Raw genomic sequence first — 22,737 nt, 5'->3', positions numbered from 1 at the left:
ACAGAACATCTCCTGGCTGAGGAAAGTGTTGATTTGTCAGCTTACTACTCTGCAAATCTTAACAATGGCTCTGAAAATGCACATTCAGCATTATATTTCCAGTGCGGTTTTGCTTAATGACTTAGGGGACATGGCAGCTTCAGCACCACCACTGGTTTGATTCACCAGCCATACCAACAGTGGCAGCAGAGGCTTCTGTAACGATAATCCAATTTAATGCCTTTTATCTACTGGTAGGGTTAGGGCAGGCTCACATCCCTCGACCTGCTGGCTGCTCTCTTGCTAACACAGCCTGGCACGCTGCTGGACTTCTTCACTGCGAGGTTGGAGGTCTTTGTATCATGGTCCCAAAACTGGGACAGCTTCAGTGACAGCACAGATCCAGCTGGGCTTGTCAGGCCACGCCTGAGCTGCCTCTCGTGGCTCTCTGCCCCTGCTCTTGCTCCCAAGTATTAGTGGAACTGTATTGGCTCGGGACGGACCGGAGACCCCGCAGGCTGCTCTGGCACGGTGCTGGGGCTGTGCGCTCACGTGGCAGCATGCCCCTGCGGGCAGCTCCCCTCCTGCCTGCTTCTGCTGGGCTGGAGCCATCTCTGGCACAAGAAAAGTATCTCCAAAAATAGAATGAGGCACATAAAATCCATTACATCAGTCTCCTCCCCTCCTTGTTTACTGCTGGGGTTTAAGCAAAGCAACAGGCCTTGGTTTCCTCATCCTATTTTTGCGTACAAGGATGAATTGCGTGTTGCCTTCCTCCCTTGGCTCCCAAGGAGGGACATACCTTTCCTACATAGCAGTCTGGGGGCATTTATGAAGATAAAGCACTACCCCACCTTTGACAGTTTAATTTCTGCAGAAATCTCCTTCCCGTTGGCCAAAGAGACAGGAACTGCAAAAAGCCTGAAGCTTTCAACATGCTGGCTGAAGGCTGATACTGATGTGGAATTTCATGCTGGTTTTGTGGACTCTGGGTGAGAAATTCCCACTGGTCTCAGTAACAAAACTGCACAGCAGCCGGAGTTACGGACCACAAACCAATTCCTTTTGGTGATTCAGCACCGAGCTGTCGGGCAAATGACATTGAGCAAGCAAATCGTCCTTTCTCAGAGAACTGATACCATACAAACCCAGGGAGTGTTTTATTATGCGCTGTATTTATTCCCAATGAGGAATCAACAGGAGACAACACCAAGCAATGTCACAGTTACATATTTAGCCACTTACCAGTGACACCCAACCCATCACATGGTATTGACACAAGACTGAAACACATGTAACATGCTGAGCAAGGTTGCCCACCAAAAGCACCAGCAGAGATGAGGGCTGCAGAATACTGAGGTAAATCTGTCCAGTTGCTTCAAACGAAGTAACTATTTCTCTTCCAGCCCCTGTGCAAGCAACCAAAAGAGGTATCGACAAGGCCACTGGGACACGTGAGACTGTTGGTGGTAGTTTCACCAAATCACCGAGGTACTAGTGGTTTTAGGCACTTAAAAATACCCTGTGATCCTACTGGGCATGAGCTACGGGCAGCAGAAGGATCAGGTCCAGGAAAAGCTGGCCAAATGCCACAGGCATCCCTACAGAGATGGGCTTTGGAAAAACATCTGTATGAAGACAGCCCTTCTCAGGAGCCACCCCTTGGAGATCTCGTCTTGCTTGGTCTGAGACAGTTACTGTCCCCCAGGCAGCTGTGTCAGCGATGGCTGGGAAAGATTTCAGGAAAATTTAAAATGCCAGAAAAAGTAAAAGCTATTAAATGTAATCGCTCAGCTCTTTAAAACCACTCACAAATCAGTGCCAGATTCCTTAAAATGCTTTTCAAAGTGGGAGCTGCAGGTCTGTAGCCATAAAGGTGCTGTAGTGTGGATGGTGCTGGGAACCCAGTATGGGCTGTGTGACAGGGAAAGGGCGTTCAAAAGAGCTCCTGATAGTCTGCAGCAGCGCTGCCTTGCAACGCCAAACCCACCGAAGGGCTTTTTAATGCATAAGCCAAGAACACAACTCAGCTGTTTGATATCTGCTCTTAAGGGTTCAAAGTGAGTAATTTTGGAGCCAATGAAGACTGCTCTGTGGTATAAGCCTCTCGCATCCCTTTTTGGCCTACAGCTGAAAAACCTTGACAGGCTGGCACTTACGCACATTATTAACTTCACAAGTGCTTATGGAATCAACAATCCTCCCAGTTCATGATGATTTGTCACTTTAAATTCTGTCGAGGTTACTCTACACCAGCCATTCAACAAACTGTGGGATTCCTAGGGACTTCTTGGTACAAATTCCGCCCTAAATGTCTCTTTTCTAGGTTAAATCTTGTCAACAAATTGTTAGTAAGAAAGAACAGGCATGAATGTGTATTTCATATGCAGTCTTAGTCAATTTTAAAAAGATCAAAGCTGAATATCCATGCAGTGGCCTGGTGGAGACTTTGTGGATGTCCTTCTCATCAGGAATTGATTCCCCTGCTCATTCATCCCTAAAACCAGGATCCTTGTGGCATTCCAGTAAAGAAATGTGTGGTTTAGACACAGAAATCCACCCTTATGTCATGAAAAAAAATCAACTCCAGGTCACTTAAGACTATTGAGAAATTTTGGTTGCTCCTCTCCTCTTGGTAAAAGTGTTTCTCCACCAATCTTCGGACCTTTTTTCTCCTAGAAACATGAACCATGGAGAAAAGAAGTTCAACGTGTGGTAAGATGTCTCCCAAATATTTTTCTGACAGAAGTTGTGGTAAGGCTAAATTACCTGATTAAATATTGACAGACACTCTAGGAACCTTGACATTCTGAATGCTTACAACTTTGGTCAAAAGCAAATTCTCCACAGTTAATTAAAACAAAGCTTCAAGAACAGAAAGCAAGAAGACAAGGTCCACTAAAACACAGCCTGAAGGTACCTGTATGTACCTGAGAAAATGCAGAGCTGCTTGGTTTTGCTGGCAGCTGTAAGGGCACTAAAGCAAAGCTGGGGACAAAAGTACCAAGAGAAGCAGAGTGCTGAAGCGCTCAGAAACTGCCGGCTCACTCTTACCTTTAGCATCCCGTCTCGCTCCCACTTGAAGAGGCCACAGGTACTGAAAGATGAAGATGGCAGGTGAAGACCACAGTGGTGGGTTTGCTGCACAGTACAAGGGGGTCCAAAATTAGCCCCACACCTTCCCCACACTGCTTAGCACAAGGGCTACCGTTCCCAGTTTAGGACATAACGTGAATCCCAACACGTTCCTTGTGAAGGGACAGCAGAACAGCCCCCGTCACTATTTCACGAGGCTCCTTTCTTACCTGCAGGGCTTTTTTGGGAGCCTGTCAAGGGAAATAGCTCGGCTTCCACAAGGACATTTGAAAAATCGCTTGATGGCATCATGCCAGTGGTAGTCGTGGTTATCCTGCACACACGTCTCCAGAAGCTTGAAATAGGTGTAATTACACTGTCAGGGAGGAGAGAGCAAGCTGTGAGTGCTTCACCAGCATGAGACTGGCGACAGCTGAACATCCGGAGGAAAGCACCTCTGACTTCTCCCATCCTGAGGAGCCCACCACTCTGAGATCATCGCCCCAGGCTTTGTCACTGCTCCTTCTAATGCCATCCCCCCCTCTTTGCCACCACCCTGTGGCCCTGCTCCCAGCACCTCACAGGGCACACAGGGGCCCTCTGTGAAGCCCCAAAACAGATAGGAAAGGCAGTGAGAGGGCAAGTCCAGCAGCGGCTGAAACTCTGGGAATGGTGGATAACTGCCCCCTTCCTCTCAGCATGTTTAGGATAGTAACAAAGCTCTGCTTCTCTTCCTGATGGCAAGGTCCCTAGAAATGCAGATAGCAGATTCCCACCCAGTGTTATGTTTTCAAGGCACTTTGCTTATTTTGTCACCTAATATGGGGAACTGAGGGTCCTGGTACAAAGCACTGCAGGAAAGAAACTGATAAATATTTTCGGGACACCAACACCTAAGCAACCCGCTGGCATAAGCATTGAGTTGAGATGTTCAGCACAGCACTAAAGCCTGCCTTGCCAGTGTCTTCATGTCGCTCAGTGCACGGGCTGCTCTCAGCAACAGTTGTAAGGAACGAAACTGTCTCCATTTAGTCTGGAGAAAAGGTCTCCCCTGAGCCTCCTTATCGCTCTCTGTAACTACCTGAAGGGAGGTTGTAACGAGGAGGGTGTTGGTCTCTTCTCCCAGGTAACAAGTGATAGGACGAGAGGAAACGGCCTCAAGTTGTGCCAGGGGAGGTTTAGATTGGATATCAGGAAAAATTTCTTCACTGAAAGGGTTATCAAGCATTGGAACAGGCTGCCCAGGGAAGTGGTGGAGTCACCATCCCTGGAGGTACTTAAAAGATGAGTAGATGTGGTGCTTAGGGACATGGTTTAGTGGTGGACTTGGTACTGCTAGGTTAACGGTTGGACTTGATGATCTTAAAGGTCCTTTCCAACCAAAACGATTCTATGATTCTATGACCCCTGCACTGGACCATGGCCGAGTGAGTGACTAATGGGGAGTCTGCAGGATGGTCCAGCATCATTTTGTACGATCCATGCCCCACTCCCCTGCTGTCACCCTGGCTCCCCTTTACTCACCGTTTTACAAGTCACAACTCGACATTTCAATTCTTTAATGTTCCTCATCTTCTCTTCCAGTTCTTCCTTTTTCACCAGGGGCTGAAAGTATAGCTCCTGCAGTTCAGCCTCAGCCTGTCAGGGAACACAAAAAGGGTTGTGGGGAGACAAAGATGGGAGAAGCCACTCCATAAATGGCCTTAGGGCAAATTACTACCGGGCCTGCTTGAAGTAGACTGCAGTCTGGGAGCCAGAGAAACACTGGATTTTTTGAAGCAAGAGATATTTGGTATGTGCTGTGCTACACCAACACTGAAATGAGCCGCTTCTGTCCTACCGAAATAAGCACATACCTAAGAGGACAATGCAGGGAGAAGCCAGGTAGGCAGATGTAATCATGGAATTGTTTCTTAGCCAAAATATTACTCCTCGGAACACCTTAAAACAACTAGGACTTCATACCAGTACTTGTCCAAGACAAGAGCCCTGTGCCACTGGAGGTCCTGTATCCCCCGGGAATATGCTCAGCAAAGAGCCCGATGGGAGAAATTCAGCCTCTTGGCTCTTCAGGGCAACTGCTGGCATATCACAGGCTCCACAACTTACATGAGTCCCAGACGAAGGTGGCAGCTGTCTTTACATGGCCAAGATGTCAAGAAATGAGGGACAAAATAGGCACATGGCTAATTTGGTTTTAATGCAAGATTTATTTGATCATCCACTAACCAGGAAACTTCACTGATTCTGCCAAATACAGCAAAAAAAGACAATGGGAACTTGACCTTACCACGGCTATGGCAATAATGCTGACTTGCAGGCACTGAGCCCTGTGTGCTCAGAGACCCCCGACCCTACTCATCAGGCCGATCTGGTGCCTATGACATGTTTGGGTGCCTGCTTCTTGCTGAAATCATTATGAGTTCAGACAGCTCCCTAGTTGAGTCCTCAGTCATGGCTGGATTGAGGTCATACCTCTTTCAGGACATCTGTGTGCTTGGACTTGGCATTCAGGATTTTCTGGAACTCTTCTGACTCCAGATAGGCCAGTTGCTCACGCCCTTTCTTTTGGGCAGGCTCCAGCTCATCCATATCTAGGGAGACAAAAAGGCTCAGTCCTACAGAAGCCAAGTTCAAAACAAGGTTGTGATCTCTAAGTATGACCACTGCAGGAGATTTGGAAGTCTCAGGTCTCTCAGGCAGATGTTCAGGTCAAACAGCAGCCTTTCATAGTTCAGGAGAAAATGAAGTCAAGTTCAAATATGGTTTCAGAAAAAATAAAAGCATTTCTTTAAATAACACTGCATCTTCCCTCAAAGTACTGTACTAGGAATTTTCACATCACTCCCAGGGGAGAGAGCAGTGTTGACTCCCTGACTGATGGAGAAGCTTTAAAAGGGATTAAGCAATTCGTCCAAGATCACACAGTAAATCACCAGCAGGTAAACTCAAGTTCCCACAGAAAACTCAGATACCTTCACAAGCAGGACTATTTCTTGGTTTCCCTTGGTTAAGTCAGCCATGCATAGCAGATGCTCAAGTGCTGGAGGAAAGGGAACAGAGATGAGGACAGGGAGCTATCAGATTACATCTTACACTCTCCACAGGGTTAGAGATTGTTTAGCCTTTGCAACAAACCCTTCAAGTTCTAAACAGACCTAACTTGGCCTCTCTTTGTCATAGCAATTAAGACTTGAACGCAGCAACTAGTGCTCCATTCAGCAGAACATAATAATATTTTTTTCTATTCTAGAAGCTAACATTACATACCATTCTCTGCTTCTGTACCCTGTGGCTGAGCAACATTTTTCTCAACTCTTTCAACAATTTCTAGGACATTGTCAACATCAGCTCTTTTCCTCTTGACACTGTTCGGGTCAGTTTTAGCAAGAATCTGGCCTTTTGCTCGTAGTCGGTGTATTGCAGCCAGCTAGAAAAGAGGAAAGAGCAGTGAATATGTTGGTGACTGCTCTGGCTCCCATGTTCCTTCTTCCAGAAGTAGCAGAGGAAGTCTGTCAGACTGAGGAGACGAGATCCACTGGCCTAAGCACGGAGCTGGCTGAAGAGAGGGCCAACAAAATTCCCAGCTCTGCTGTACATCTAATTCACCACATCACCCAACCTCTTGTGACTTTCTAAACCATAAAATCACTCCTGCAGGGGTGTTACCAGGCTTGATATCTCTGCAGCTGTGCTTTAACTGCTTCACAACTCAGTAAGTTTTCCAGAGGAATCAAATCACTTGAGATTTACACATAAATTGGTAATAATTGGGAACTAATAGAAAATTGTGTACAGCTATTCCTTTCCATACTCCCAAAATGTTAAGACTCCTTCTTCCTTGCTGGAAGAGAAGTTTCTTTGACAAACATGTGAACAGTTACGTGCCAAGGAAAGATGCAGTCTGTTCTGGCTAGACACCAAACTTGTCCAAACTCATGGCCCAACACAGCTAAACCATTTTAGTTCCCTGTTGCTTACCTGGCAGACAGAAAACACCCACAATACACGGCACTAGCAATGCCAAAGAACAAACACGCACGGTTTAGCACTCCAGGGATTTTCAGCACAAATCCCCTGCCCCTTCCAAGCACTTAAGCATTTTCATGCTTATAAAACAATCAATGACAGGCCTTGCTCTCCTTTCTTCTGTAAAAATCACTTCAGCACCTCTCATCCTGGTGCAGGACCTATCAACAACCTGACGCTTTAAGATGTCCCAAACCCTCAAAACATAAGAGCAAAAGAGCAGCCACTAGGGGACAGAGAAGCTCTGTCCCACCTTCATGAAGAACAGAGTACAAGGACAGACACACAGCTACTCCAAACTGCTCTCCAAAGGTAATTTGCCCAAGAGGTGACAGACATGGTTCATGCCATGAAGAACGGAGTCAGTTCTACTCAGAGAGGCTGCCAGCATGCATAAAAAAGTGTTTCTTCACCAAAAAAAGCTTAGCATCAGGTTCATGACTTAAATGAGAAACCCTGTCTCCCCATCTCCTTTTCCCCAGTCCCATCCCCAGAGGCTGCTGTCCTCTGTCCATGCCCAACTGGCATTCGCTGAAATTGCCAGTTGTGTCAGTGGCTTCAGTGATGCTTGCCTTCAGAGAAGGTCAAGAGTGAGCTCATGAGCATCACACACATGAGACAGATCATAACAACTCACTTTTGACCAATTCAGGTGGATTTTATCAAGCAAGAGACACCAGCTCTTGTGGCCGAACATCACACACAGGCTCCTCTTCAGCAGCTGTTGCACTGCTCTGGAGGTTGACTACAGGCAAGATGGTAGCACTGACAGCTGTGAGGAACAGGCTTCTTGTGTACTGTACCAGAAACTTCACTAACATCAGAACTGAGCTGGCCTAATCTTATCAAAGACTCCTCTACTACAACAAACCAAATTTCCCTTAACCTCCCCTTCTTAATACTGAAAAGATTCAAAGAGCTGTTACCTTTTTGGCTTCTGCCAAGCTGCCTAGCTTTGGTGTTGGAGGTGGACATCCATCAAAGAAGAGGATATCTTCTCCTTCTGAGAAGCCTGTGCCCAGCCTGGGCCTTTGAGGAGTTGATATTTTTGCAGCTTTGGGAAACTCTGCCCCAGGCATTGGCGAATGGAGCGAGGACTGTCTGGAAGAGGATGGTGGAGCAGGGCTGCTGGCTTTACTTGTGTTCTGGAGAAACCTTGTAAAACAAGAATAATCCACTGAAATAGGGACACAAGTCAGAGACAGAAAGGTTTGAGAAACAGAGGAATGGAAGGGATGCAGGCTGTTATTTTTCACTAAATGGCCTCTTATTGTTAGAAAAACATGCAGCAATTTAGGCATTCAGGAGTAAAACAAGACTAGTAAGGAACTCAGTGGGTCACTAAAATCAAGAGTGACTTGAAGAAGGAGTGACCAATTGCTCTCAAAACTAAAATCAGAGGGAAGCATCAAATGAAGCTGGGAAGTGGGAAGTGAAAGCACTTGGAAAAATGGGCTTCTTTGCAGAACAGGTAGTTAAGCAGGGGGACTCTTTGTCACAAGAGTCACATAAATGTTTAGGTTTCCACAGGTCATGATGGAGGTTGGACAGTTTCATGGGAAAAAAAAAAAGTCCCTTCAGAGATATTGTAACAAACACCACCTTTAGCTTGGAAAGTCCCTGAAATACACACTGTTGTAGGCTGGAAGAGTATTTGGGGGTAATATCATGATTATGCCTAGTCTTATTATTCCGCTTCAGGTTCTGTTTTGGCTCCTGTTGAGCCTTTTGAGGCTACTTGGCTATGCCAATCTGTCTCACCCAAGGTGGCCCTTAAGAGGCTCTTCTTAGGTTTGTTAACAAGATATGCACAAAACACTTGGCAAATCTTAAGGTTCAGAACCCTGCAAGCCTGCAACGGACAGAACGAGGAGTCCCGACCCCAGTTCCCTACTCTAATCAGCCTCCTCCCATCATGCCTTCCAGTTGCTGGGCACTGTGCTGGAGCATTTGGTTCTCCACTGAACACTGGGGTATTTCTATTTGAATGAAGTTTTTACTAAAATAGCAAAACACCTCCACAGTTATACTTAGGGCCACAATAATGGAACCCTTCCTGTGAAAGTCAGTATGTATTACCGTCTCTGAATCTCTTCAGATCGCTTTTTTCTGGCCTCCAGCAATTTTTGTTTCTGTTGCTTGAGCAGTGCTGAAGCAGAGACAGACTGGAAATTTGCCCCATGCTTCTTTTCAGCATCTGGGAAAAAAACAAACCAAACCAAAACAAAAAGCCACTAATGTTTGCTCAAAGGGGCTTGAGTGTTTTCAGGAGTGGGTTCTCCTTCAGGCAAAAGGACAATACCTGCTTTGGTCCAGTGTTTGCAGAGGTTTCGTGCTCCAAAGGTTGGCTGTGCCAACAGTTCCTTGAATTCCTCAGAACATTGCATGGGTCTCTTTGCTGCACCTGGAGCAGAAGAGGCAGAAATCCAACAGATTTGGAGCCAGGAAGGGAAGCAGACCTGGCTTTAGAGATGTAGAGTAGTCTAGGTTGGAAGAAACCCCTGCGGGTCACCTGAGTGAGCACCCCCAAAGCAAGGCCAACTTCTATGTTATATTTGGTTGCCCAAGGTCTTATCCTCACAGAACATATCATGAAGACATTTCTACCCCTTCAGCAGCTTCATCAGTCAGTCAGTCAGTTCCCTGCCGGCCTGGGCTGTCTGTGGTGCTCCCACCGTTCCCATTTTTAGAATGCTTGAAAGCCCTGCAGCCACCACATCTAATCTGGGGAGAATTAAGAACAGCTAAAAGCTAGAGACAGGACACACACTATGTTGTCTGAAATGGAGGCAACTGAGGGAACCGAAACATGTGAATAAGACATCTCAGTGGCATCTAAAGCACACAGTTTGAATAATCTGTCATCTGCTCTCTACCAAGCATAAAGAGGGCACAATATTAAGTGCTTTACAGAAACTAAATGGAGGCAGAGAAGATCGGTGACATCCCAAAGGCTATGGAAGGAACATCCTTTGAAAATCACAAAAGAAAAGCACTAGAAGCAGGCTGGGTACTCTGGAGGTCCCCTGCATTGCAGACCCGACTGATTTATACTTAGTATTCCTTGGAAGATCTCAAGACTGACAGAAGTAATTTATTTTAATCAAATAAAATAAATTCTCTGTTTCAAAGTTCTAAAAACTTCCAATTCCCATTAATCTGGCAAAGATCTTCTGTCACCGTCCAAAGACAGAACAGGAGACTTAATTCAGGGGCACTGATGAAAATAGATGCATGGAGCTACACAGTTGCTTAGTTACATTTGCCTTGCGGCTGCGATCTCAAGAGGGAAGAGGAGTTCTGATCAATTGAGAAAGCAGCCTGCAAACGGCTATCTCTGTAGCAAACCGATTGCCAGATTAATTCAGCGAGTATCAGGGTCCTGGGACACAGCTACGCATCAAGCTGGCAATATCTGGAGGGTGAAGAGACTACATGGGTAGTTAGGTACCAATTTTCCGCCTGGTTTCCTGGACAATTGCATCAGCTCCTCTCACAAACAGATTGGAGAGAGTGGTTTGAATCTTCCTTTTCGGTACTGCAGCTGCTGCACTAGAAAGAGGAAACAAAACCAGAACATCAGAGTTTTGCCATGCTTAGAGCAAGGACAGGAGCTCAAACGCTAGCTCAGTGCTTCAACAGAATTCCAGCCACCCTTTATTTAATCCAAACTGGTGTCTCTCTGCTGTCATCTGTCTGTCTTTGGGAAGAATGTGGATCTAAATCTAAACGCTAGCACAATGTTTAGGATCTCCCATTTCTCCCTGGGTTGAGATATGTATTTCCTATGCATTGAGAGAACGCTAAACATAGGTCATGGCTAAGCCTTGCTCACATTTAGTTCCAGGGATGGAGAGGAGGCCGGAATTGCTTCATTACTGTGGAGTCACACGAGTTATCAGAGGGCAGTGGAAAGGGAATGAAAGCTGCATGCCAGCACAGGGCTTGATCCAGCTGTGACTCAAGTCTTTCCACAACTGCCTTCAGGGGGATTTGGATGAAGGATCTGGCCCCTCCACGCTAGATATGAGACGCATACTGATCTACTGACCTTGGTCACTTAATAGTACACAGGGTGTACTACTGTCTCTTTATTAACGCATAATGATACTGTATCTTTTCAGTCAAGGAAGAGAGGAGGAGGAAATACAGAATACACTGAGTCTGGGATTAAATGCAATGAGCCATAACAAAATACGGTAAGGGAATGGCACTGAAAAATACTCATCTCGAGGACTCCAATGCTTGGGATCTCATGACAAAGTTCATTTCATCTACTGAAACACAATGCTGCCTGGCTTCAAAACACAGTATTAATTTAGAGGTAAAAACACCCCTTACCACATCTTGGTGCTGATTGTTAAAATTTTCTTACCAAAGAGCAGCTCTGTTACCTCATGGGGCCAGGAGGATTACACCAAACATGGGGCATTTATTCCTATTTGGTGAATGTAGTTAAATCAAAGGGATCTCTAACTAAATAGACCCCCTTAGAGATAGCTTCAGGCTCACTTCTATATGGGAGGGAAATTCTGTTCAAAAGCAAGGGAAATAAGTGGTTTATCTTACACTGAGGCCGCATATGCTGCTGAAGAGACACCTCCATAGTAAAACCCATCCTGACACAGCCTCTCCTTCAAACTGGGATTTTTCCGACCAGCTTTTTTGGGAATGCGGCCACCAGAGAAGGTGGACTGCAGATCTGCCCGCTTCGAGCTGAGCTTCTTGTACTGGGATTGTATGTGATACTGACAATATTCACAGTCGTTCTGAAAAGAAATGGGAGAAGCCTGTTGCAGAACACCAGCAATTACAATTTACTTCATTCCCCTCGCCCATATGTATCCTTCCACGGCTAAACTGAAGTAACATCTCTATTGTAGTACTCCAGCATTTGACCAACTCAGCAAACATATGCCCACACTCCAGCAATGCAAAAGAAAACTAAAATTGCCCATATTAATCACTGGAAAAACACCTCTGTGTCAAGGACTTCCTCCATCCCAGGAATTTTAAGGCCATTCCTTGGCTCAAGTCAATTCATGTCCCAGGTCCTCTTGCCCAGATTCTGTCCTCGACTCTGAACTGTGTGCAATTTTCTTACTGGTGTGAACACAAAGGAAAACTAACGCCAGAACAAGACATTTCATGCACTCATTTCAAATTAATTCATCAGGTTTCAGAGTCAATGTGAGGGAGTTTGGAACTGAAGATAGTGAGCCTGCCAGTCAGAGACAGCAGTGCCATAAACGCACTCACTCAGCGTGTTCTTTAACTTTTTACCAAAAAAAAAAACCCCTCAATTCTCATTCATATTAATCTGCCTCAGATTTGTATAACTACAATTATTCCACAATCAGACATTTTTTGTCAATAATTACACAGATAGTCAGTTCCTTCACGAGGTTCTTCTCCCAGACAGCCATCTACAGTTTGCTCCAGATGGCACTGGAACATCTCACTGACATTGAGAGCCCTGGGCGCAGCCACATCCTGGAGAGGATGTGCAATCACAGCCTTGTTTTGCTACAAGTACCTTCTACATTTGTCTTCCTCCCACTCCACACACTTTTGAGTTCCTCCACAGTTCTTCATGCCTTCGTTTCCTCTCCTCCTTCTAAGTGCTACCCTACTAGCAATAACCCTTCTGACTTAGACTTGGTTCCTTTCAGGTATCACAGCATCACCATAGCCATGAAGTGACATAGTCCACAAGTCCTTTAAGCTAGCACAAGTCAGTACTGCCGCTAAAAGAAGAATCCCAACACCTTTTTCCTCTCATCTCTGGTGCCCCAATGTCCTGTTTTGGACTAGAACAGAACCAATTTTCCTTTCAGTGATTTTTACTTTCAGCTAATAGCCAGCCCAGCTTTAAACCATAACACCCATATTAAAGTATAAATATTCTGGCAGCTTGTGGGCACGCTGGACCAGAGAACTCCTTGGGTTAAAACCATCTCCAAAATACACAACCATCCCCAAGAGAAACCTCCTATTGTTTCACCTTGGATGAGTTCTCCAGTGCAGTGTGTGGAAGCTTGCAGTGGCACAAAGGAGAGCGAAAGGGTGTGGAGATGATGAGAGTCATGGGTCAAAACTACCTCTTTCCACGGCAGCACCAGCTTTGCATTTAGGGAACTACCGTGCTGCTGCTACAGTGCTGTCACAGGAGCGGCTCCTCTGGGTTTAATTTCTCAGCTTCACTACCCACTTTAATTAGTTACAAGTCAAGATCCAGAAACAAGTTAAAGAGTCGGAGCATCAGTACAAAATCAGCAGCCAGATTTTTACCAACAGCTTAAGGATGTCCTGACTACTGAGATACAGACCAGGTTCACGATCTGTGCACAAGGATCACCGTTCTTCTTCCTGGCTTTGCAAGTGCCCATGTCCAGAGCTTCACCCATGAGGAGGATCTTCTGGGGATGGTCAACAGACAGACACACCTAGAAAGAAATCAGAACATGCCTGGATGGGCTTCTCTCTCAATGTCACTGGTTTGGCTCTGGTCCAGTTTGGTACCTCTGGTATTAACAACACAGTTTTAAAATGCAGGCCTAGTTTAAGCCACATGTCCTGATCAGATTTAGAAAAGGCTCAGTTAAAAAGAAAAAAAGTTAATTTCTTTCCCAGAAAGAGATGAAGGACGTTGGATTTCTATGCTCAGAGCCTCAGGAAACCAAGGACCAGCAAAAGCAGATCTAGCTGTGCTATAAATGATGCTCCTGTACATCTGCTTGGCTCTGACACCATCATGGCAACCACATTTGGCAGTGGATGGGAAGATGAGAAATACTAGAGCGCTCTGTCCCTCTCCATATGTCTAGGTCCAATCAAAACTGACTCCTGTGCAAGAAGAGTGTCTACTTCACACAACCAAAGATCCTAGGAATTGTGTCTGTAGGTAAGAAACACTTTGAGAAGTCAGTTTTAATGTAGTTCTAAATGTGTACATTTTAGCTAAGAAGAGCCATTCTTAACAGTGAAATACAGCCCTTACATTAAATCTGGTATGCCTTGCTACTCACCGACAGGACTTTCTACTGCTTACTCATGTTAATTTAAGCAATTATACAGCTTAATAGACAATTAATGGGATTCTTAATTTTTCCATTTGGAGAATTTAAAATGCAAAACACTACATCACCAGCTACTAGATTGAAATTCCCCTTGACAGAAGTCAGTAAAACCAGTTTCTGTTACAGTGCAATTAAAAAGATATGGAAAAAGAATAATTTATTAGCAAAACGAAGCCACCTTAAATGCTTTGATACATACAGAAAAGTAATTCATCATGTTCTGCGTTTATAAGTTAATTGATTAAGCAAGCAAACTACCATGTATTAACTTACTATACGTAATACATAGTTTGTTTAATAAATCAAATATTGCTTCTTCTCAGTCATGATTTTCGAATCAGGAAACATTTTGCAATCATATCTCATGCTTAAATGAGAAGAGAGAAATGAGCTTCCCCACCTTTTTCAGCTTTGAGAGACCTCTAGGCTGAAATAGGCTTTGCACTGAAGTAGCTGAATAAAGTGAAATGAAAATACACTCCCTACATCTGTGGAAGAGCCAACTGCTACCGAGAGCAGATTAAACACTTGAATAAATTCTGGTTTTAGATGCTTAATAGGATGCTTCAAGTCTAGCCTTCCAGAAGGCCAGGAGCAAATATACACCACGCAAATATCCGAATGTAATTCAAACTGTTTAGGCAGACTGCTGTAATTTCAGCCTTAACATGTGTAATAAAGCTAAATCTTGAGGAGATATGAAGAAGTTCAGCTATGGGTTTTTATCTACAGCTGACAGGCAAGTGAAAAATCCTCTCACCTCATCTGAGCCTTCTTTAGGTTTCATAGGATTAGCATTGAGCAGCCCGATGACTGTGCCTTGGTCTGTCTTCCAGTGCTCTTTGTGGACATCACCGAACAGGAAGAGTGAGACGCACTGATTGAGATCCCGCAGGTCATTCAGCCGCCAGATACTGAAGGTTCTGCCCTGCAACAGACACTCGCTTTCCTTTCAGCTCTCAGCAAGGGACACTGACTGCAGCCCCTCTTGCTGTTGCTTTTAAAGAGTTACTCTGATTTTTCCCCTCATCTCTGGGTTTTCCTGATTTAGAAAAGCACAATTTGTAACCTCAGCAGAGGTTAGATACAACATCTCCAGCCATGCCACACAGCCAGTTCTGGGTTTCTTAAAGGTCAAAATAGCACAACAATACTGCTACCACCAATCTTCCTCATATTAAAGGTGGACAGCACTCTTGCTTGCTGAATAAAGAGGTTTTCACCCCACTGAACAAACAAAACTGAGGCATATCCAGATCTCTGTTTCATCAATGACTTTCTATAGGACATGTACACCATCTAGGACACAATGTCCTCTAGGGAAACAATGGAAGCAGAATGTGTTGGCACATTCAAAACAAGAGGGCTGTCTAGAAAGACTGAGAGTCACAGTCCTTTTTTTCGCACTGGTTTTTAACATATAACAGTGGATGAACAGATTTAAGACAGATTTATGCCATGGTTGCATTAGCCAATGCTACTGTCTGGGACAGTTGCACCAGATAAGCTAAGGACTTAACCTGAGGGCTAAAAGCAGCATTACTCCGTGAAACCACACAAGCCAAGATCTTTAATACAGTAGGTTTTCATTAACTACATGGAGTTCTCTGATTAAGCTGAAGACCTAGTTAGTTTCTCAGGAAAGAAGACCAGCATTTCACTTGAACCGAGCAAGGGATACAACAAAGTTACTTACATTATTTGTGCTCTGAGGAGTGACCTTCTTCACTATGACTCCAAATGTTACCCAGTCTATTTCCTCCAAATTCTCTGCAGCCAGTTTGCTCTTCAGCTGGGACAGTCGGATGAGCTTCCGGTTAGCCATTTTCCTGTCCATTTCAGCCGAAGACACCCGGGGTTTTCTAGATCAAGAGAAAGCATGTAAAAGAAAGCACATCCGTTGGCATAAATGGACAGATACAATCAAAACCATCCAGCATACTCCTGGGGAGACTACGTCTTGTTGCAAAATGCCTCTGTGCCTTATTTCACCCTGAGGTCACATGAAACAAAACCCCTTGGATCAGGACACTGTACAAATATCAGAAAGCTACTGATCACGCTGTTCTTGTCCAAATAGCTGCACTGCAACTTAGCCCCAAGCCTGCATTAACTCTGCTTATTTCAGGAATGACTGAGCACAGTTTGGAAATCCAGCATGGTTTCTGGTGAGGAAAGACACTGTGAGTATTCAGAGACCTCTCGTGGCCATATCGAGTATGGGGATCGCGAGTGGCTCCCAAGGCATCTTAGTGTGGAGTAAAATCTGGTCAACTGGAGCACAGTCAGGCTTTGCACACGCTCACTGCTTCCCTGCTCCACCACTGAGGACATCCCAGGGAAGGCAGCGCTAATAAAGTGATAGCTTTTTTTTGTTAGAAAAGAGCAAAGGTGAAAATAGAAATATGGTACTAAGCCAAACGTCAACGTTACCTATCTACTGATCAACCAGCCAATACTGTGGCTTTGTGTTACATCCCCTAATGACAACTGACTAATCTGACATGGTTAAACGATGTATATACAGCAAATCAGAAATTCAGTCCTCCGCACACCACTTGAGTGACTAGCACCACAGGACATGGGACTGATTGAGTCTTCTCTCCCAGTACTGGAGGGTGATGTCTCCAGACAGAGCTCAGTGCTGGGCTGCTGACCTTAACCTCAGTCCTGAGAACGTTTCCACAGACACTGACTGAGTTGCTGCACTGGAGCATGTAGGCATGTGAGGAGTCTTCTCTCTGGTCACCCTACTGGGTGTGTTCCCTGCTGCAGACTTGAGAGGCTGGAACGCCAGACTGAGGACTTGTCGTGGAGGAGGAGTCTTGTTCTCTTCAGCAGGAAAAAAAGCAAGAAAAAAATCTTAATAATGAAAGAAAATTTCTAAATAAAAATAACACTAACTTACACCTGACCAGAGACAGGGGTCTAATATAACACACTTAAGAAAAAGGTGTAAAACTGTCTTATTTGTACTGAACTGGTCTCCCAGTCATCTGGGAACTGAGAGCTCCAGATCAGTCACATGTAACTCAAGCGAAGAGTTCTGCCTGGTGAGGAGCTTCCCAGAGCAGTTCTAATTTTCCAGGCAAGCTAAACTGTAGGATACACAGATGCAAGCTAGACTGCTGTCAGTGTCCAAGTTAACTGTAGCGGTACAGAGCATAGCAGCCATTGCAAACAATACAATTAACTCTAGTGAGCTCTGTTCCGCTGTGACCAGACAGCTACTGGTGCACCGACTAGCGTAAAACTATCCCGGATGTGTCTACACCACTGCTGTGAACTAGACAAGCTTTCAACAAAAGTCCACTGTGTTTCAGTGAAAGGCAGACTGAGAATGGTACCTGCTGAGGATGCTTTTGATTTCTGGATTCCTCGCTTGGCTGGCGGTAAAGGGTTGCCCAGCTGGGCTGAGAAACATGGTGACTCCTGGAGCTTCTGAACTTTCCTTTCCCTTAAGGGTGGACAGGGAGATTTACCTGGCCAAGAAAACGAAAAAATATTTATGAGATCTTAGGATCTGGACTCAAGCACTAAGAATTACTCCAAATTAAGTAATTCTCTGAATAACAAGTCCACACAGAAGCCCTTCAGCTAAGTTGCCAGCATCTGAAACGCAACAGCTAGAAAAGCCCCAATGCCTCTTCCTCATGATGACCAAAAACTCTGGATGTCACTGAAACCACAAAGCTATGGAAAGTAGGAACATCCTCTTGCTTTTCAGTTTTCCCACGTAGTTTCATTACGACACCCAATGTGCTACAGCAACAGAGTTGTGTTTTCTGGGTGTACCAATGTCTGGCAGTATGAAGGGACACTTGCAGCAGAAGACCCTAGAGCACCTCAGTCATGGAAGCTGCTCCATGTAGAATCAACCCACAATGCAGATACCAAAACTGCAGCTCATTAATTTAGGCTGTAGCTGCAGGAACCAACCTGTGTGGAAATACACCAGACTACCATTTGTCCTTGTTACTCAGTGCCCACTTTAGGATTATCTGGAGTCTTGCCTATAAATTGCACGTTGGTAGCCCAAGAAATCATAAGCCCATTTAATTAGCCTCATTACCAGGGGTTTTCTTCTCAGGGCTTGAACTGGATTGCTGCCCAATAGCAGTCTTTTGTAACTGCTCCTGTAATGTCTTCATCTGTTCTTGCAATTTTCTCAGCTCAGCTAAGAAAGAGAGGAGAAAAAGGATAATAATGAAAACAGCAGGAAGCCATTGCAAACAGGGATTTATGAGATCCCTGGAAGTCTGGCAGTTTTACTACATCATAGGAACTTAGAAAACAAAGACTCGAGCCACAACACAGATTTACTTGAGTCTACGTAGCTCACAGTGAAGGGACACTTTTCCATACAGCCTGGAGCTGACTTCTCTCATATAAGTATTTTACTTGACCATGGTATGTTCCTTGCTGTGTTACACATATCTTTCCTGCTGATGATTGCACTCCTTACTACAAAGAAATGCCTCCAATATAATCAAATATGCGGCCTGGACACAGGAAGGCTCAGTGGCCAGCTCTGCTTCCACACTGACTGGTATGGCAGAACCTCCTGCCCATAAGTCCTGAGTGTGAAGGGATTGCTGTGCTGGTGAAAGATGCCAGGACACCAGCCTTGAAGACTGAAGCAACATTGCTCTTCATCAGACAAGGCACAGGTACATAGGCAACCTTCCCTATCCTGCTCACCAGAGCTAGTTTTGCCTCCCTGGCTTACTTCAGTCCTCTGTCTTTCTTTTGGGAAGAGAGGTTTGGTGAGTTTGGCCATTGAGCACTGAAAATTTGACTTAGAAACTTTCACAAGGACTTTCTGTATTCCCCCTCTGGGGACCATCCTAAAGTGAGAGGCAGCAGGCCCTACCTTCTGCACATTAGCTCTCTAGAGACAAGACATATACAATAAAACAGATAAAAAGTGCTGTCACAGAAACCTTGAAGTTCTTGGTTGGTCTTCTCTTTTCCCTGACTGGGAGCTGAAGTGGGGACAGTTTCCTCTGCCTTCTCCTCTTCCAGCAGGTCATCTACATCTCCGAACAGCGTAGCAAGGTTCTCCTTCTCCTCATCAATCATGCTGTCCTCAGCATCGACCTCCTCAGTGTAGGACGCATCATCTTCTGCATCGAAGAGCTCATCGTATTCATCTGGTTCTCCCCCCTCATCCTCTGGAGCATCTTCCTCCTCAGGAGACTTCCTCTCCTCGGTAGCTTCGCTTTCTTCCAGGAGGGAGGCCAACAGATCCAAGTCATCATCAGCTAAGGCAAAAATTAAACTCAGCATTATTTCCATCCACTTAGAGGAAAGCTGCCATGGAATAAACCATCCAAGATACTCTAATTACAAGCTAATGACAACCGAAACTAAGTCGGAACAGCAAGTGGCATTTTTAAAAAACTACTTCAGCTTTGGCTGAAGGAAGATAGAGCAGCTTCCTGCTGTCTGGTCGGATGGAAATGTGGTTGCAGACACCCTCAGCTTGTGATCTTGTGATTCAGGCTGGCTAGTCAGCAGAAAACTTGCAGGCTACTTAGCACTGGCTTTTCCTCCTATGCAGCTGCCTGTACAACAGCTGCTGTTACAAAGAAAAGCCCGGGGATCTGTAAAGGTGTAGCCAGGAGCTCTACAGAGACACCCATGTCGCTTTTGCCAATGGAAGGTGAAGAGGAAGATGCAAGGCAGGCAAGAAGGCATATTCTCAGATATGGTTTGCTCAAGGAGGCAAGAGAATGAAGAAACATGGATCAAAGGGACAAATAATGGAAAAAAGACAATCAAGTAGCAAGAGAGATGAATGGGACAGACAGAGCAGAACCGACATTCAGAACTAAACAAGAAATTTATTTAGACTTTGCTGCTGAAGAAAACAAAACCAGGGAAAAGACAGAGCAGCCTCACAGAAAGGTGACAAGAATGAAGGCAAGGGGCAACCTCAATGGCCTCTGCAAGTGAAGTCAGTGCAACATAATTTCTGTTGCTAAAACTTTTACCAAGTTTTTCAAACACTTGAACTTATTAACTAACATATTGGTCAGAAGACAACTTTCCTACTGAAAGTAAAAGAGCACCTTCTGCCTTACCGTCCATGATTTCTCCAGGATTTCTTCAAGAGCCCCTCAAGGAAAAATATCCTCTGTTATGGGGAGAACAACATTGATACGGTTAAAACAGATATAGCTCAACTAGAAATACATATTGCGTTCGGGCTCCTTATTTGATGATTTGCAAACCACCAGCTTATTCTTGTTTACAGATGCAGATCAGGGTTCCACTAAATTTAAAATCTCCATGTACATTTTATACATCAAAAGTCCGACCTATGCTGAACTCACTGCAGCACAAGGGCATTACTTTTAGAAAAAAGCCTATAACAGACACAGATTTTAAAAAATGCCTGCCATGTTCTCCTCGTAATAACCATTTCCACCTCATCAGTCCTGCACTATAATCATAATTAGCATTTAACTAAAGCAAATCTTCTGAAATGGATTCAGTCTTCATATGAAAATGGAAGAAGGTAGCAGAGTTTCGCTCTCTCCTCACAACACAGTTCTTATTCTTAAAAGCATACTTTCTACATTTCTCACAGCTCCTCCATCTCATGGACACATGGCCATGAAAAATAATCAGCACAGGCACACACAAATGGCCAGGGGAAGGCTGGATAACAGAAGAGAAATCCCCTGGGGATGGATTGCTCTCAAACCCAAACTCTGACTCTGTGCTTACAGGTCTTCCTGCTGCAGACGGTTTTGTTTCGCCCATACACTCCACTTCTAACAGTTCTCTCTTTTCTCTTGCTCCAGAAAATTAATTTTCAGCAAAGAACAAAACAAAACTCAAGCGCACACACGAGCAGGCGTGGCTAGTGACCACAGCACCGCGCCGGGCCCCGCTGTCCCGCTGGTGACGCCGGCCCAGGGATCCGGCCTGCTGCGAGCGGGTCCGGGGGGCTCACCCGGCAGCCGCGGCGGGTCACGCCGGGATCTCCCCCTGCCTCCTCCCGACGGCCAGCCCCGGGCTCCCAAGGCCCGGCAGAGCTCGGCTGTGCCGTACCCGCCGCCGCCCCCCTCCCCGGGGCCCACAGCAGCCGCGGGATCCCCATCCCTGGCCCCGGTGGATCCCCGCTTCTCCCTCAGCGCTGCCCGGGATCCACCCAGCCCTCACCAGGGGATCCTCCTTCCCCTCACGGCTCCCCTCCCCGCTCGGCCGCCTCCCGCACCCAGGGGAACCCCGACCTCCTGCACGGATCCCCCTGGGTCCCCGATCCCTCACCGCAGCCTCTGTCCCCGGGGATCGCTTTCTGGGCCCCCCGCACCCCCGATCGCCCCCCGCCCCTCCCTTCTCTCACAGCCCCACTCACCACCGCCCGCGCGCTCCCCGGCACCCGCCAAAACTCCAACCCGGCCCCGCCCCCTCCCGCGCATGCGCGGACACCGCCGGCGGGGTGCGCGCGGCGGCGGCTAGTGCTGGCAGCCGAGGCGCCTCCGGCGCCATTTTGGTTGTGGGCGGGCGGCGGGGTTGGGGGCGGTCGCGGCGGGGGATGGCGGCGGCTCGGTGGGGTTTGGGCCAAGGTGTTGTCCAAAAAGCGGATCCGTGCCCGCCGTGCAATGCGATAAACCAATCTCGCACCCTCAGGAGAGATATCGTATTTATTCTGCGCAGGGTCCACAACTCAAGCACACCTACTGCAAATCCCCGTTACCTTTTTTATACACAAAGAATTACATGACATCACCCCTCTATTTGCATAACATAATATATATCTGATTACAATTAACGTAAATGCTTAGTCATTCTTATATTATCTATGCATGCTCAGGGGAAGGGTCTTCACCTGGGCAAGGGTCTTTTTGACCTGTGGGCGTGCTTTTTAGTATTATAATGAGCATCGTTTACTTCAAGACATCTTAAAACTCATATTTCAGCCAAGGGTGATCTACATTAAACAACAGTAAATAGTTTGCTTTAAACAGACCACTGACTGAAGTCCTTGTGTCCCGGGATACTCCTTTCGTCGTCTTCTGGCTAGCGTTCCAAGATGTAAAATCATAGAATCACAGAATCGTTTTGGTTGGAAAGGACCTTTAAGATCATCAAGTCCAGCCATTAACCCAGCACTGCCAAGTCCACCCCTAAACCATGTCCCTAAGCACCATATCTACTCGTCTTTTAAATACCTCCTTTCAGATAGTTGGAGAGCGATAAGGTCTCCCCTCAGCCTCCTTTTCTCCAGGCTAAACAGCCCCAATTCCCTCAGTTGCTCCTCATCAGACTTGTTCTCCAGACCCTTTACCAGGTTTGCTGCCCTTCTCTGGACTCACTCCAGCACCTCAATGTCTTTCTTGTTGTGAGTGGCCCAGAACTGGACACAGTATTCGAGGTGCGGCCTCACCAGTTCCGAGTCCAGGGGGACGATCCCTGCCCTAGTCCTGCTGGCCACACTATTGCTGATACAAGCCAGGATGCTGTTGGCCTTCTTGGCCACCTGGGCACACTGCTGGCTCATATTCAGCCGGCCATCGATCAAGACCCCCAGGTCCTTTTCCACCAGGCAGCTTTCTAGCCA

At 46.0% G+C, this 22,737-nt stretch overlaps 1 protein-coding gene across 1 annotated transcript; it reads right to left on the bottom strand.

Annotated features, from left to right (window-relative positions):
* Positions 1-1,154: 1,154 nt before the first annotated feature.
* On the bottom strand, positions 1,155-21,551 carry MCM10 (minichromosome maintenance 10 replication initiation factor). The gene is made up of 20 exons (XM_068400539.1): positions 21,532-21,551; positions 20,249-20,301; positions 19,106-19,426; positions 18,235-18,339; positions 17,510-17,644; positions 16,820-16,994; positions 15,859-16,024; positions 14,923-15,090; positions 13,413-13,529; positions 11,653-11,852; positions 10,535-10,635; positions 9,386-9,487; positions 9,163-9,280; positions 8,010-8,238; positions 6,325-6,484; positions 5,530-5,648; positions 4,579-4,692; positions 3,285-3,430; positions 3,034-3,076; positions 1,155-2,654 (listed from the first exon to the last, which is right to left on the bottom strand). The coding sequence occupies exons 2-20, from the start codon at positions 20,253-20,255 to the stop codon at positions 2,571-2,573; spliced, it is 2,610 nt and encodes an 869-aa protein (XP_068256640.1). The 5' UTR covers positions 20,256-20,301; positions 21,532-21,551; the 3' UTR covers positions 1,155-2,570.
* Between the last annotated feature and the right edge of the window lie 1,186 nt (positions 21,552-22,737).

The sequence above is a fragment of the Nyctibius grandis genome, chromosome 5 (genome assembly GCF_013368605.1).
Source record: "Nyctibius grandis isolate bNycGra1 chromosome 5, bNycGra1.pri, whole genome shotgun sequence".
In the NCBI taxonomy this organism is placed as follows: domain Eukaryota; kingdom Metazoa; phylum Chordata; class Aves; order Nyctibiiformes; family Nyctibiidae; genus Nyctibius; species Nyctibius grandis.
This window is presented reverse-complemented; position numbering and strand designations above follow the sequence as displayed.

Bases quoted from the DNA above. Each gene is read 5' to 3' on its own strand.
- MCM10 (XM_068400539.1), bottom strand. The intron at 17,645-18,234 runs GTAATGAGGCTA...TTTCTTGGCCAG, and splicing joins CCCTGAGAAGAAAACCCCTG to GTAAATCTCCCTGTCCACCC. The intron at 10,636-11,652 runs GTAAGATAAACC...TCCTCTTTCTAG, and splicing joins GCAGCATATGCGGCCTCAGT to TGCAGCAGCTGCAGTACCGA.